Source organism: Hordeum vulgare, chromosome 1H (assembly GCF_904849725.1).
Source record: "Hordeum vulgare subsp. vulgare chromosome 1H, MorexV3_pseudomolecules_assembly, whole genome shotgun sequence".
NCBI lineage: Eukaryota > Viridiplantae > Streptophyta > Magnoliopsida > Poales > Poaceae > Hordeum > Hordeum vulgare.
This window is the reverse complement of record NC_058518.1, coordinates 440,289,656-440,305,261: the sequence shown is the minus strand read 5'-3', so window position 1 is coordinate 440,305,261 and position 15,606 is coordinate 440,289,656. Positions and strand designations below refer to the sequence as shown.

The window sequence follows — 15,606 nt, the reverse complement described above, 5'->3', positions numbered from 1 at the left end:
TACAGATGATGGTTTTTTGCTTGCATGTGCTCAGCCAGGCCTTATTGGGTCAAATATGCAAAGTGCCTAAAAACGGTGCGACCAACCAACCGCGTCCTAGAATTTAAGTGAAAACTGTCACAAAAAAACCATGAGCGACGAGCAATCTTTTCATAATAAAGATGATCCAACTACAAGATGGTGGCACACATAACAAGGCTCCAAATCCCCACTCCTCTCAAAATAAAAGTTCAACTCCTTGGGTATTGCTCTTGAGATTAGGGAGAGGCGTGTATTGAGAGCTTTCCGGTATGTAAACCCTTTTGGCTTGCTAATTATATATGGGAGTCCCTTCTTCAAACTATGCAACATGTCTAAACTATATTTTACTTCCTTCGTTTCTAAATATATGACGTTTTGATAGTTTAATTTGAACTATCAAAACGTCATTTAGGAACCGAGGAGTACATGATAGAGAGCAGAATGGTGTTCAAATATTGAAATAAGAGACACATTTTATCATTCATACCAAAGTTACACTTGGACAATAATTAGTTTTGCTCATTTGTACTGTATATCACAAGCTATCGTACAGCTCAAAAGTAGGGTAAAACATTTCTTAATAGGCATAGAGTAGAATGTACATATCCAGCACTCCGGGTCCTAAACAAGAGTAGGTGAAGAGGCGTTGAACGGATTACAAAATTGCTCCATTGTCAAGGTCACGGGAAACATGGCGAGAACTCTATATTCAGTAGCGTCGTATATAAATAAACTTTTAATTTTGGGTCTTCACCTCCAGCCTCCGAGGCACACACAAAAGCGGGAAGAGCCAGTGCCAACAATGATTGATCCCGCTCCATAAAATAATAGCAGTAACATTTAACCCTTCAAACTTTCCACGAGATTAGTTTAGTCACGCTTATGCATATGCCAAAATAACATGTCTGTGAAGCACACTAGAACCTATTTTCTCTCGCAGAAAAAAAGGAAGAAAATAAGAAGTACTGTAGAAGCGAGCTAACGGAGGGGGTCGATCATGCAAATGGTATGCCGGATAGCAGGAGAAAATATGGTGCCAACCGTTTGCCACTTGCGGCCTCCACATCATTTATGTGACTCATCATCATATGAACCACGCCACTCCCTCCCTGCCTCGTGTATGAAGCCGCGGAGTCGAGGAAAAACGAAGAAAATCCGGCTAAAATACGTGTTTCCCCAAGAACGCCGAAAATCAGGCTAAGAACCCACGATTATATGTGAATCATACGGCGAATCAACTTGTAATTGAATGGTTAGTGAAACTATGTTATCTTGAATTCATCGGGATTCAAGTTCTGATGTTTACATTTGTTCTTATATTTATTTTAAAATTTTCAACGATGTGCATTAAGTAAGAGAAGGTGTTTTCATCGACGGAGTAGACGTGGGTACAGTAGCTTCGTAAATCTTAAATGATATATCATCTCAGTCCGTCGGATGTGCTTATAGAAATAAGGTTTGTGTGATAAAAATAAGTGTATGTACGTGTATATTCGCTTTTGTGTTTGTCAGAAAAAATACGTGAATCGTACGGGATTTTGGTATTGTCCCTTCCGCTCGTTCGTACTAGGTACGTGTACGTACGTAGAGTAAGAGGGACCTTGGTACTGGGGGGAGAAAAGACGATGCTGCCCTCCGCCGTCCTATAAATTCCCGCCCGCTCGCTCACACACGCACACACACCCCCTTCTCCTATCACTCGCGATAAGCCACGAGCTAGCTAGCCTTCCCTTCGCGTCGCACTACACGACACAGGCGCGCTACACCTACACACGAGGGAGTCCGGTGCAGTGCCATGCCGGAGGAGCCGACGGCCGCGCCGGGCACGGCGGCGGGGGCCTGCTCCTCCTGGGAGGAGGCGCACCTCCAGGTGCTCGGCCTCATCGAGCACGTCACGAAGCACGCGGGGGAGATACAGCGGCAGGTGCTGGTGGAGATCCTGGCGCAGAACGCGCCGGCTGAGTACCTGCGCCGCATCGGCGTCTCGGGCGCCGCGCCCGGCGCCGACGACGCGTTCCGCCGCCTGGCTCCGCTGACCACCTACGAAGACATCCTCCCCGACGTCATCCGGATCGCCAACGGCGACACCTCGCCGATCCTCTCCGGCAAGCCAATCCGAGAGTTCCTCACCAGGTACGTACACGGCCGGCGTCGATCCGATCCATCATTCACACCTGCAGACCTGCTACGTACTACTCCTACATGAGTCCATGCTTGGCATGATTGAAACGTTTGTGACGCCGATCCAACGAACCAACCTACGTGCAGCTCCGGCACGTCGGGAGGGGAGAGGAAGCTGATGCCCACCATCGAGGAGGAGATGGACCGGCGCTCGATGCTGTACAGCCTGCTCATGCCGGTCATGAGCCAGGCCATGCCGGGGCTCGACAAGGGGAAGGCCATGTACCTCTACTTCGTCAAGGCCGAGTCGCGCACGCCGGGCGGGCTGCCGGCGAGGCCCGTCCTCACCAGCTTCTACCGGAGCCGCCATTTCCTGGAGCGCCCCCACGACCCCTACACCGTGCATACCAGCCCCGACGAGGCGATCCTGTGCGTCGATGCGTACCAGAGCATGTACGCGCAGCTGCTCTGCGGCCTGGTGCACCGCGCGGACGTGCTCCGCGTCGGCGCAGTCTTCGCGTCCGGGTTCCTCCGCGCGATCCACTTTCTGGAGAAGCACTGGCGGCGCCTCTGCGAGGACATCCGCGCCGGCGAGCTGGACGCCGAGGTCACCGACCCTGCCGTGCGCGCCGCCGTCGGGCGGGTGCTCCGTCCAGACCCGGCCCTCGCCGCCGCGATCGCGGACGCGTGCGCGGGGTCATCGTGGAAGGGCGTGATCCGGAGGGTGTGGCCGAACACCAAGTACATAGATGTGATCGTCACCGGCGCAATGGCCCAGTACATCCCTACCCTCGACTACTACGGCGGAGGCCTGCCTCTGGCGTGCACTATGTACGCCTCGTCAGAATGCTATTTCGGGCTCAACCTGAACCCGATCTGCAGTCCAGCCAACGTGGCGTACACGCTGATCCCAACAATGTGCCACTTCGAGTTCCTCCCCGTCGAATCCGGCAGCAGCTCCGCCGCCGGCGAGCCGGACAACCGCGACCTCGTCAACCTCGTCGATGTGAAGCCAGGCAAAGAGTACGAGCTCGTCGTCACCACCTACTCAGGCCTGTACCGCTACCGCGTGGGCGACGTGCTCCGGGTGGCGGGGTTCAAGAACGAGGCGCCCATGTTCAACTTCCTGCGGCGGAAGAACGTGGCGCTGAGCATCGACGCGGACAAGACGGACGAGGCGGAGCTCCACGCCGCCGTGAGCATCGCCGTGCAGCACCTGGAGCCGTTCGGCACGTCGCTCGTGGAGTACACGAGCTACGCCGACGCGAGCACCATCCCGGGCCACTACGTGCTCTTCTGGGAGCTGCGCGAGGGCGGGGGGTCAACGACGCCGGTGCCGGCGTCGGTGTTCGAGGACTGCTGCCTCGCGGTGGAAGAATCGCTGAACAGCGTGTACCGGCAATGCCGCGCCGCCGACCGCTCCGTCGGACCCCTCGAGATCCGCGTCGTCTCCGAGGGCACCTTCGACAAGCTCATGGACTACGCGCTGAGCCGCGGCGCGTCGATCAACCAGTACAAGGCGCCGCGGTGCGTGCGGCCGGGGCCGGTGGTGGATCTCCTCGACTGCAGGGTGGAGGGGAGATACTTCAGCCCCAAGTGCCCCAAGTGGAGCCCCGGGAACGCGCAGTGGACCGGCGGCAATGGCAAGACGCTGAGCACCAGCTAGTTAATTGAGTATATTGGGGTTGATTAAGCTGCTAGTAATTAAGAGAGGGAGAAAGGACGTGGTGGCCAAGTCTTGATTCCAGACTCATCGACTGAGTGATGATGAGGAGCTGAGCCAAGCCACACTAGCCCGTAGTATATTAATCGTCAATGCTTGTTGAATTAGCTAGCTAATCATGGAGTGTCAGTTTAGCTAGGGCGTATCTATGAGCTTTTGTTTCTTTCTCTTTATGCTTTTGTGATAAACGTAACTATAGTAGTAGTGGTAGCACTTGTTCTTTGTTTCTTTGTAATTTTTGGGTGATGTTGTAGACGCTCGATTCGTAAAGGTAATAAGTCGTGGATCATTCGTCCTGATGATTACGGAGGCAGAGAACATGTAATGTACTACCCATTTTACTTGTTGTTTTGCGAGGCTTGGACGTACGTGTTGGATCTTTGCTTCAATGGGGAAATTATATGCTCATGAATTTTTCTCCACTCATACATCCGGTTCAAATTGAAATGGAGCAAAGAAAAACTGTTGAGATTTTTGCTTTGATCTCAACTTAAAAGGAAACGGGATATGTCTAGGACAAATATAGATATCACATAGTTATTGCACATCTATAAATGACTAAATCAAACATAAAAAGAAAAAAAAGAAAAAATACCCACGAATATAAGTGTGTGATCAATGATATAAGACTTAGATGTGCAATATTTATCTCACATATAGATGTGTTTTAGAAAAACCGAAAGGAAAACAATGAACTCTACAATTAACTGGGACCTCTTTTCAACTTTTTTTTTTGCATAGAGAAAAAGATTGAAATCCTTAGAATAATTCTAATCATAGCTTCTCATATGGTTTGACTTTTATTCCACATTGTTTATTATTACCCCTATGTTTTTCATATTTATTTGACAGAGCCCTACAAAATTATGTATTTGTTAATCCTCTATTCGGTGGATGTGTTCCCCTCTTCCTACATTCTGGAATCACGCAAACCAAACATGCCTTTGATGTTGTCATCATCACAATGTTCTTTGTCGATTGTTTACTTTACCTTTTTTGGATGATTGTGGAGTCTAAGAGTTTGGGACTAAGGGGTCCTTGGACTATTGACCTATCTTCCCGGGCCGAACTCATGGGCCACCATATGAGTATCATTGAAGGGCCAAACTACAAGACGACACCGTGTCCGGAACGGAATCTTACGAAGCCTTCGTGTATGCTCTAAGTCATGATGATGGATTCGACATGCTTACCCCGTGATGTAACCGATATTGTGTAACCCTAGGTACCCTGGTATCTATATACACTAGAGGGTTTTATTCCGTAAGGCTGATTAAGATCAATACTCTAGGGTTTAGACTACATCATCCGATCTCGAGGTAGATCGACTCTATACTTGATACTCCATCATCAATATAAACAAGAGCAGGACGTAGGGTTTTACCTCCATCAAGAGGGCTCGAACCTGGGTAAACATTGTCTCCCATGTCTCATGTTACCCATCGATCCAAGATCCACAGTTCGGGACCACCTACCCCGAGATCTTCCGGTTTTGTCACCAACATTAGTGCTTTCATTGAGAATTCCAGTGAAGGATCGCTGGAAGGATCGATAACTCGCTTGGTCACCAGTTCGTCCGACATCTCACTATCAGAAGAGACGCTAGCCTGGATCCAAACTATGGATATTTTGGATGCCTAACATCGACCTATGTTAAATTCGGCCTCGAGCCTGGTCACACGGAAATTTATTTCCTACCCACCACCCACTTGATGCCATTAAAGAAGATTTAACTGATATGTTGGACTTCTCCTTTCATGAGGCCGAAGATACATATACGGATGTCGACGCACCTGCTCCTCCCATAACTGGACAATGGACAACCACCTCCACCTATGATGTGTACATGGTGGACACCCCTGGTGATAAGGACGATGGTGCCACAGGGAAGAGAGGTGATGACACCCCTATAAAAACAGTGGCGACGAACCACCCAAGCATCGGCATCAGCGCAAAAAACCCAAGCCGCGGAAGGGAAGGGAAAGCAATACCGGCACTAAAGAAAATGCTAGCCCGGACAACCAAGAAGACCCCGTTGGCCCTACTGCTCCCAAACAAAAGCTTGATGATTCGGAGGGGCGTACGGATCTGGAAGAACACGAGGACCTCGATGATTCTAAAGACATCAACTACCTCCCTCGCTCTGCAGAGGATGATAGTCACGGAGACGTGGATTTCATCGTCCCTGAAGACCCAGTGGATCAAGAACGGTTCAAGTGCCAACTCATAGCCACTGCTCGAAGCCTCAAGATAAAACATAAGCAAATTAAAGTTGAACAAGACATCCCCAACGATGGATGGACGCAAGTCCTAGCCGCCGAAGCAGGATACGGTCATGAACGGAAGGGACAAAATAAAAGTTAACTACGTCGTTGGTTACTGCCAGAATTTGGACACGATGCCTTTGGGTCCGCACCCCCAGACACACTCAGGGAAACCAGCCAGACCGCCCCCTCGAGTACGGGATATGACGGTTGGAGAAACTGGATACCGACCCGAACACCTTCTGAGAAGAAGCAAAGAGCCAACACAGCCCGAGGACCCATCCGAACTGTAGCACTACTTGAATGCTAAAACAGGACAGACAATATCCATCTATGGATCCAGAGGGCGCACTCCCACAATACGAGACGGGTACTATCGTGGTTTTGCCATGGTAGATGTCCTTGTCAGAGGACTAAGTATAGGAGCCAACGCACAAGGGTGGCGACTCGAAGGGGTTAGTAGGAAGACAAGAGATGCGAGCTTACCCATGTTCGGCCGCTTTGATGGAGGTAAAAGCCTATGTCCTGCTTTTGTTTCTTATTGATGATGATGAACTCGATTACAAGGGTGCGGAATTGCTAATGTAGCTCTCGAGTATTTCTTACTTGTCTTCTCTACCTCAGGGGCTCCCCTTTATATATGCAGGTGGAGGCCACAAGGCTACAATAGAGTCCGGGTCGAACAACTACCTATGTCTTCTACTTCTTACTATCATGGATAAGGAAGAATCTCCATGTCTCCCCTTAACGAGCCGGCCTCCCATTGATGGGCTTCAGCCGGCCTTGCGGTGAGTCGCCCTTTGGGCCTCTGCGTCCTGGGCCTCCTGCCCAAAATGTAGGCCGCGCGGATTATCCCCATGGCGGGTTAACCCATGGGGTATATCCCAAACATTAGCCCCCTATTTAACTTGAATTTATTCATGTTAAACTTCTTTCTGAAAAGGAGAAACTCTCAAAGGCGAGGATTAGCACAAGTTGTCTTTTAAGTTGGCACCCTTCTTCTCTAGGTCACATTTGCTCGGGTCAGCACTTTGTCCGTTCATATGGTTTATTCAGAACATGGTATTTTCTCTAATCTTCATGGTCATGACATCATCCTAGTCATTCCTGGTGTCATTTGGTCATCATGGTGAATCTTCCCCAACAGTGCTTCAAATCCCTAACACGCGCAAAAATCGAGGCGTCTACTTCGCCTTCAATTACACCATTTTTTACTGCGTCGCTTCGAGTCTTATTATTATAAATAGACCGGCCAGTCGTCCTTTCACTTCTTCTCCTTCCTCTCCCCTACAATAGCCTCTCTCGCACACCGCCAACGCTGTCAATCCTCTGATGACTTCGTCCCTTCGTTGTTGCCGTCGGAGTTCATCTTAGTCGTCATCACAGATCTTCCGAACATTGTCGGCCACATCTTCATCTTCTACGTAACCTAGTAAATTCCCCATTGTATCCTTTTTAGGTCATCGCTGTCCATTCATAGTTTCATCTCAAGCTCATCGCTAGCATGCTAAATTGCATATGTAGATCTCTCGCTACACTGTGTGCACATTGGATGTTGTTTTACCTCTGCCATCATTTGGAAACCTTTGTAGATCCATAGTAGATTTATCTTTCCTCCTCGTAGATGCTTTCTCTTAGTAGCTCTGCTATTTAGAACACATATTTTCTTATTTTTATGTATCCCATAGATCCACTTCTTTAGCTGTTTGGGTAGGAAATATGTTTGTAGCTTTGTAAATTTTTGCTAAGTCTTGATAGTCTCTGAAGTGCTCCTAAGCAGCCTTAAGTATGAATGAAACACTTAATCTATTCCATTTAGCCGGCTTACCCCAAGGTGAACCGTTAGCTAACCGTGTATTGCATGAGCCGCCAAATCCTGGCTTTTAGCTTTGCATATCTAAGACCGGCTTACCACATGAGCCCTTTACCGGCTTGTTTTTCATTCCACATTTTCTTCCTTTGCAGTTTTTGCCACTTTTCAACTCTAATGGCCACAAAGACCAGTAAAGAGGTTGTTTGGGTTAGGTCCAAGGTTACCACGTTAGCTTTAAATTAGCTGGTAACCCAAGGATTTTTGCCACCAAAAGATGAGATTGAATGGAGGGTGCCCGAGGAAGAGACCACTACTCAACCCGCCTAGGGAGAAGCAGTGATATTCGCCAATCACCTGCTTAGAGGTTTTCGTCCTCGTCGGTGAAAATTCTTTAGGGACATGCTTTATTTTTATGGTCTTAGACCTCAAGAACTTGGTCCCAATTCAGTGACCAATATGTGCGAGTTTGCTGTCCTGTGTGAAGTCTATCTTCAGATGGATGCCACACTTGCTTTGTTCGGATACTTTTTCTATCTTAATCACCAAATAGAGGTGAGAAAGGGCCCAAACGTAGAACTTGGTGGAATCACAATTTAGAAAAGTAAAAACAATCTCTTCCCTGAATCCAGACTGCCGACTTATCCCAGAGGTTGGTTTGCCACTTGGCTTTATTACAAGGACACATCTCCACAAGGCCAACATACTTTGTGAGGTTATAGGGCAAACCGGCTCAACGCCACAACCAAATTTCCAAGTTGGCCAGGTGAGGAAGAACAAGCATGATTGGCACCTATACTCTCAAGGTTGAAGGCCCTAACCGCTCATGGTCTTACCGAAATTGATCTGGTCTGGTGTTGGATAACTTGGCGGGTTCAACCCCTTAGCTTGAGGGGAGATCTGATGTGCAATTATACTGGTGAAACAAGCGACATCCAATGCTTTAGCGAGGAGGATTTGATTGATAAAGAGATCATCAAAGCTACCAAACAGATGTTTGCCGACTCAGAATAGTTGTGTAGCTTTTCTTGCTTGGCTCCATTCTATATTGATAACCTGGTTCCACTAGTAAGTTCTATGACATTTTTACTTCCTTTATTGTTTTCAACACTCGCACTTGTTTAAGCCGGCTCACACTTTTCCTTTCCAGGCAAATTCTCACTTCTCGAATACAAGGGCCCATACTCCTGTCGCCCCTCCTTATGGTCAAGTGGATGACCCGGGTGATGAATCCGCCTCACACAAGGAACGTGAGGTAGAACTCGAATCCTTAGGCTGCCTTTTTATCGATCTTGCTGACTCCTCTTTCCCTCAGGGCAATGTTGGAAATTGTCAGACTAGCGATGTCGAGGTAATTTCAATCTCCTCAAGTTCTTCAGAAACATATGTTGTGAAGAAGACAAGACAAGCCGTCCGCAAAGTTAAGTTTTCACATCTAGCTTCTTACTTAGATCCCAACTTTCTTTTGAAGCGAGATCAACATGCCGCTCAATCTAAATGGAAAACCCGGAGTAGCTCTCGAGAGTTATCTGCTGGTTTGGAGCCACCTACCCGCAAGCGGCGTCAAGAGCTGCCACATAGTCCGACTGCTTCTCATCCTCAAGCCCGCACTTTCAAGTGACCCCTTAGTCCATCTATTTTTTTCACAAGTCATCTCGTGATTCAAACGTGTCTCAACTCCCAGCTTTCACCATCAATGGTGGGTAAGTGTATATTTACACCATATTTTGTTCGACCACATTTTCACTATATTTGTTTGTCTTGATAAAACCATTTTGATGAACTCGAGAGCCAAGGCTTTTGTTAGGGGAAAGGCGAGTGAATCTTCTTCCGTTGCTCGGGAAGATAATCGCCAAAATCCTACTTCTGCTCAAGTGGTGGCCCATATTGAGCCGTCTTTTCAAGGTGAGTCGTCTTTGGATATTGAGCCGGCTGGAGATACAGAGATGACTCCCATCAATGAACCAGCAATCCTAGAAACCACTGGTGATAAGCAAGGTGCATATGATGAACAAGTTGTACAATCTTCTATTGTAGACGCTTCTCCAAGTCTAGATCCTTCTCCATCGTCCGGCTTGGAAAATGCACAGGTAGTTGTTATTGGCCAGTCTTTTTAGGCTCCTGGTGCGTCAAATTCTATAACCTAGATTGTGCCCAAGTACAACTCAACACATGAAGAAAAATGGAACGCAAAGCTTGATCTTCCCGAAATTGAAGACCTTGACCATCAAGGCTTATATCAGCAATATTTAACTCGGCTTTCTGAGAGCAGGGATTTTGAAGCAAACTTGGTCAATATCATCAAGACCAAGTATGAGGTAAAAATTGCTTTAACCCCACAACCCCCAAGAGCTAATTTGGCACACATAAGTAGTAAACTGGGTCTTTGGAAATTTGTGTGAAAATCCATTAGTAGCCCCCAAGGGTCGGGTCATTATTATAATGAGCTCGTACTTCTTGTAGAGAAATCATTGTTGATGGTAGCCCCCAAGGGCCGGCTTGTCTCCATGAGACAATCGGGTCTTAAATTTAGACCCTTTTAATTTGTAAATTGAGTTGAATGTCGTGGCCCGAAAGTGCCAGGTTGCATTCTTGCAGCATCCTAGGAATTTGTAGAAATACTCTGAACTGAGATGTGTAGCCCCCAAGTGCCGGGATGTTTCACGTGCGGTGACTCAGGATTTATATGTAGTTCTTCTCTTTGACAAGAAATTCGTCTGGCTGCCCCCAGTAGTTGGCTCTTCCCTTTGAGTTGGTCGGATCTTTCAATTGTAGAACAAAGAAAGTGGTGCATTAGCCCCCAAGGGCCATGTGGATTTCTTGCAACTGCATGGCACTTCTATTATTATGATTCTAGTTTTCACAACCGTGTACCCCCCAAGTGTTGAAGTGCTTTTCTTCAAGTGGACTTTAAAACTTGCATTTATTTGCTTTATGCTTATGCGGGAATCTTTGCAACACTTTGAATCTATTGCACTCGACCTTCAAAGGCGACTTATGGATGAAAAGAAGTTACAAACTTATGTACAAGAGACAATAACCTGTCTTGCGGAAGAAAAGAAGTAGGCGATATATCTCCTTGACGAAAATAAGGTTGATTTTAACAAGGAAAGAGCTACCTTGCCACAATGTACCGTGGATGCTGAAAGCTAGCTTGAACCTGTTTCGCAACAATTGCGGAATTTGATGAAGCAGCTGAATGACATGATCACCAGAATCTTTGGTATGATGCATGAATTATTCTCTTGAACTCTCCATTTGAAAAAAAATCCGGCCCATCTCCTTGTTAATTGTTTTGCATGATGAAGCAATGTAAACCAGGTCCAGTCGCCTATTGTGAAGTTAAAGGCTACCTTCACTTATATTGAGCAGCTTTTCATCGGGAGTCTTGCTTCCATCAGGGCGGCCAAAGATTTGCGTGACCTGCCTCGGAACATAAGGATTATGCTGAAGCAATTTTAGACAGTTACTAAATGGATCGATGAATATAAAAGATCGGCAGCTCGAAGAGGAGAGAACTTGGCGCTTGCTCGTGCCAAGGCTTATGTCCATGAGTTTGATGTTGAAGCAGCCGCCAATGGTTTTCCAGAGTTGAAGGCACGTGGCGCAAAATTTACGAGGGAAGATTTTAACAAATGCGTAAAGGAGACACGCCCCCTTGCAATTGTCCTTGTGAAGGAGAAGAACATCAAGAAGTGTCATCCGGCTTATGATGTAGATAATCGTCGCATCGGTGCACCACAAGACTAGCCGTTTGAAATAGTTCCTCCTCATCGTAAGCGCCACCTTTTCCGTGATGTTGATTCATCTGTAATTGTTCCTAGTACTTTAGAATTCCCAACGTTGTGCTCTATTGGGTGGATTGAAGAATATAAGATGGAAGGAGAAGAGTCGGCTGCAGACCTGGGCGCATAACATCAGGACAAGCCGGTTGAGGGAGAAGCTGAACAAGCCACACACTAGGATTTATCTTTTTTACAGTTGGTGTAAAAAACTTTGATATATTTTTTGTGGATCCCGAGATCCTGTAATAGGGGGTAGTGACTTGACCTACATGTTGTGCCATCGTGCACAAGAAAAATCCAACTTTTGAATCTAGTGTATGATATTTTGCAATTCTGCCTTTGCATTGCTTGAGTTTATGATAAGCCGCCCCTTTATTTTGTATGTAGATCAACATTAAGGTGGTTCTTAGAGAGTTCCCTCAGTACACCAGGCATGTTGGAGGGCTCCCATGCAAAGATGTCCCGATTCTCATAGATGAACTCGATGAGCGCGCTTTCTTATTTGGGATCCAGCCCGGTCCCAATAGTGAACTGTTGACAAGAATCACGAGGAGTAAAATCCACCTATTTGGTATCTTCAACTTGCTTGAATTTCAGGGCGGGTTTAGTTTTTGTGGTGGGTTCTTAAGATAATTCATGTCGGCCGGGTCAACATTGGCTTTGTAGTATTTTAATTCCTCCATCGCACAAGCTGTTTGTGCGTAAGATGCATCTCCTTCCTCGTACTCCTGGGCGAGTTTTTGAGTTCCATCTATTGTGATGGTACCGCGTTTCCCTGACATTTTAAGCTTGATATAGATATAACATGGCTGAGCCATGAACTGAGCATAAGCTGGTCGTCCGAGCATGGTATGGAATCTTGATCTTGACCACCTCAAACATCAAAGATTCACATGTGTATTTGAACTCCGAGCCAAACGCAACATCCAGTTTGATCCGGCCAATTGGATAGGCAGATTTCCTAGGGACGATTTCTTGAAAAACTAAAGAAGATGGGTGTAAATTGTCTTCAGAAAGCTTCATTCTTTAAGTTATCATAATATAATATGTTGATGCTACTTCCCCCATCCATAAGAACTTTTTTGAGAAAATAACCTCCCACTTGAGGCACCACCACTAGAAACAAACCACCCGGATTATCAACCCGGGCTGGATGATCTTCTCTGTTCCATGTGGTTGGTTATTCGGGCCAATTAAAATACGTGGGGGTTGTCGTCTCGACCATATTGACGGCCCTCTTTTTGATCGTACTCTCCCGCCTCCACGTACTAGTGGTGAACACATGATATTGTCTGCTACTCAACTGCTTCGTATCCCTGTGTAAACCAGCTTGATTATCATGTTGCTCATTTACGTGTCCTCAGCGTTGCTGGCCATTGTTGTTATCCCCGGAGTGCTGACAACCTGCACCTGAGCTATCTTTCTCGTGAGAACTTGGACCTGCAAAGCCTCCATACGAGCCGCCACTAAACCCGTCAGAATGACCATTATTGCCGCTTACATTACCTCATTGGAAACACTGAAAAATTTGATCACGGTACGCTCACATAAAGTGGAAATTCTTCCACGAGTGAGTGGATAGCTTATCGGGGAACCTGTGTTTCAAACAAGGTGCCTTGAGAGCTTCTTCAAAATTGTGTGGCTTCCCTGTATATTCCCTGCCAGAGTAGTTGTTTCGTTGCTAGTTCTTAAAACTAGTGTTGGTGTTAGCAACAAAATCTAACCCGCCATCTGAGTTATTGCATTCTCCACCATTGCCCTCATCATTATGATTTCCCTCATGCCCAGGATTGTGCTGCTGATGACCTTTGTCGTTGTTATCCATCTTCACTTTGCTAGATTTATCATCATGTGAACATGGATCCTTGGTGCTATCAGACTCAGCATACCTGGTAAGGACATCCATCAAGTCTCGCATACCTTGGACCTTCCGCTTGAGGTGCCCAAGCTTCTGGACAAGAGGTTGGAAGTGGAAATTTTCTCCAAAATCAAGACATCTTGGACAGCCATGATACTGTCAGACAAGTGGATGATCTTCTTGACCCGGTGAGTCTAATGGTGAGCCGACTCATGTGTATGCTGTACACAGTGTTGTAAGTCGACGATCATCACCAACCTCTTGCACGTACCTTGGAAATTCTGGATGAAACGTTCATTCCACTCTAACAAGGTATTCATGGAATTGGTAGGTAAGTTCTTCAACCATGTAGGAGACGGTCCTTCCAACATCATAGTTAAGTACTTAGCACACACATCATCGCTAACATCGAGCATGTTCATAGAAAGCTCATAACTTTCGCTCCACGCTGCCAGCTAGAGGTCAGTCATGTAGTTGGGAACCTTGTAAGGGCCTTTGAAGTCTTTCGGCATACGCTCCCTGCATAGAGCATGAGATAGGCATGGAACTCCAATTGTCCTACTATTTATATCCACCATTAAAGAATCAAGTCGGGTCACGGGGGGTGGCACTTGACCCGCCGTCACCACTGCTGCTTCTGCTTCTTGCAGGGATCGAGCCACATCCTCTATTTCTTGGGCATCTGAAACCATATTTTGGTTTGGGGAATTCTGGGGCTGTTGCGTGAGTCCACTGCTGGACACTGCTAGCAGTCCCCGGCAACGACACTATAAGAATGTTGTTGACGTGTTCCTGACTTGATGCCTTCGCGACAACAGAGCGAGAACTGCTCCCAGTTGCTCAACAATTAGCAATTGTCTTGCAATGGCCCACCAGCGTGTGCGTTCGCGACAGTTTTCGAGGGTAGAGTATTCAACCCAAATTTGTCGGTTCGCCAGACGGGAAGTGAAAGGATACTCTCAAGTATTAGCAGTTGAATGTGTCGGATTCAGCCGTACCTGAAAGATTAGTATCTGCAAGCAAAGTATCAGTAGCGAAGTAGTATTATAGCAACGGTGCCAGAAACGATCTGTTGACGGCAGACTATTCCTAATAGTTCTATCAATGGCGCCACTAAGTTGCCCGTGGACGGGAAATATTCTTTCCCGTCAACGTCGAGCGAAAAAGGATTGTAGCGGGTAGCAGCAGTGTAACGAGTAACAACAGTGGCAAGGAACAACAGTAGTGACAGCAGTAGCAAGTAGCAATAGTAGTAACAGCAGCAGAGCAAAGCAAGTAACAGCAGTAGATCAAAACAAGTAACAACAACAGTGGGACAAACTCGTAGGCAATGGGTCGGTGATTTGTTTGGATGACGTTCATCATGCAACAGTTATAACACGGAGAGATATGTGGCTAGCTCCCGTTCGTCAATGTGATGTAGGCATGCAATCCGTGTGTAGTCATACGTGCTTAGGGAAAAGAACTTGCATGACATCTATTGTCCATCCCTCCCGTGGCAGCGGGGTCCAAAAGGATACTACGGGATATTAAGGTTCTCCTTTTAATAAAGAACCGGAACAACGCATTAGCACTTGGTGAACGCATGAACTCCTCAAACTATGGTCATCACCGGGAGTGGTTCCGGTTATTGTCACTCCGGGGGTTGCCGGGTCATAACACATAGTAGGTAACTACAACTTGCAAGATCGGATCTAAAACACACATATATTGGCGACAACATAATAATTTCAGATCTGAAATCATGGCACTCGGGCCCTAGTGACAAGCATTAAGCATAGCAAAGTAGTAGCAATATCAATCTCAGAACATAGTGGATACTAGGGATCAATCCCCGTCAAAACTAACTCGATTACATGATAGATCTCATCCTACTCATCACCGCCCAGCGAGCCTACAAATAGATTACTCACGAACGATGAAGAGCTTCATGGAATTAGAGAGGGAAGAAGGTTGATGATGACGATGACGATGATTTCCTCTCTCCGGAGCTCGAAACAGGATGTGGCGGCGCCTCCGTATCG

General features: G+C 46.9%; 1 protein-coding gene across 1 annotated transcript; it reads left to right on the top strand.

Moving 5' to 3' along the window:
- Positions 1-1,709: 1,709 nt before the first annotated feature.
- LOC123443433 (probable indole-3-acetic acid-amido synthetase GH3.4) lies at positions 1,710-4,164 on the top strand. The gene is made up of 2 exons (XM_045119803.1): positions 1,710-2,154; positions 2,290-4,164. Exons 1-2 carry the CDS (start codon positions 1,817-1,819, stop codon positions 3,806-3,808), a joined length of 1,857 nt encoding a protein of 618 aa, XP_044975738.1. The 5' UTR covers positions 1,710-1,816; the 3' UTR covers positions 3,809-4,164.
- Positions 4,165-15,606: the final 11,442 nt, after the last annotated feature.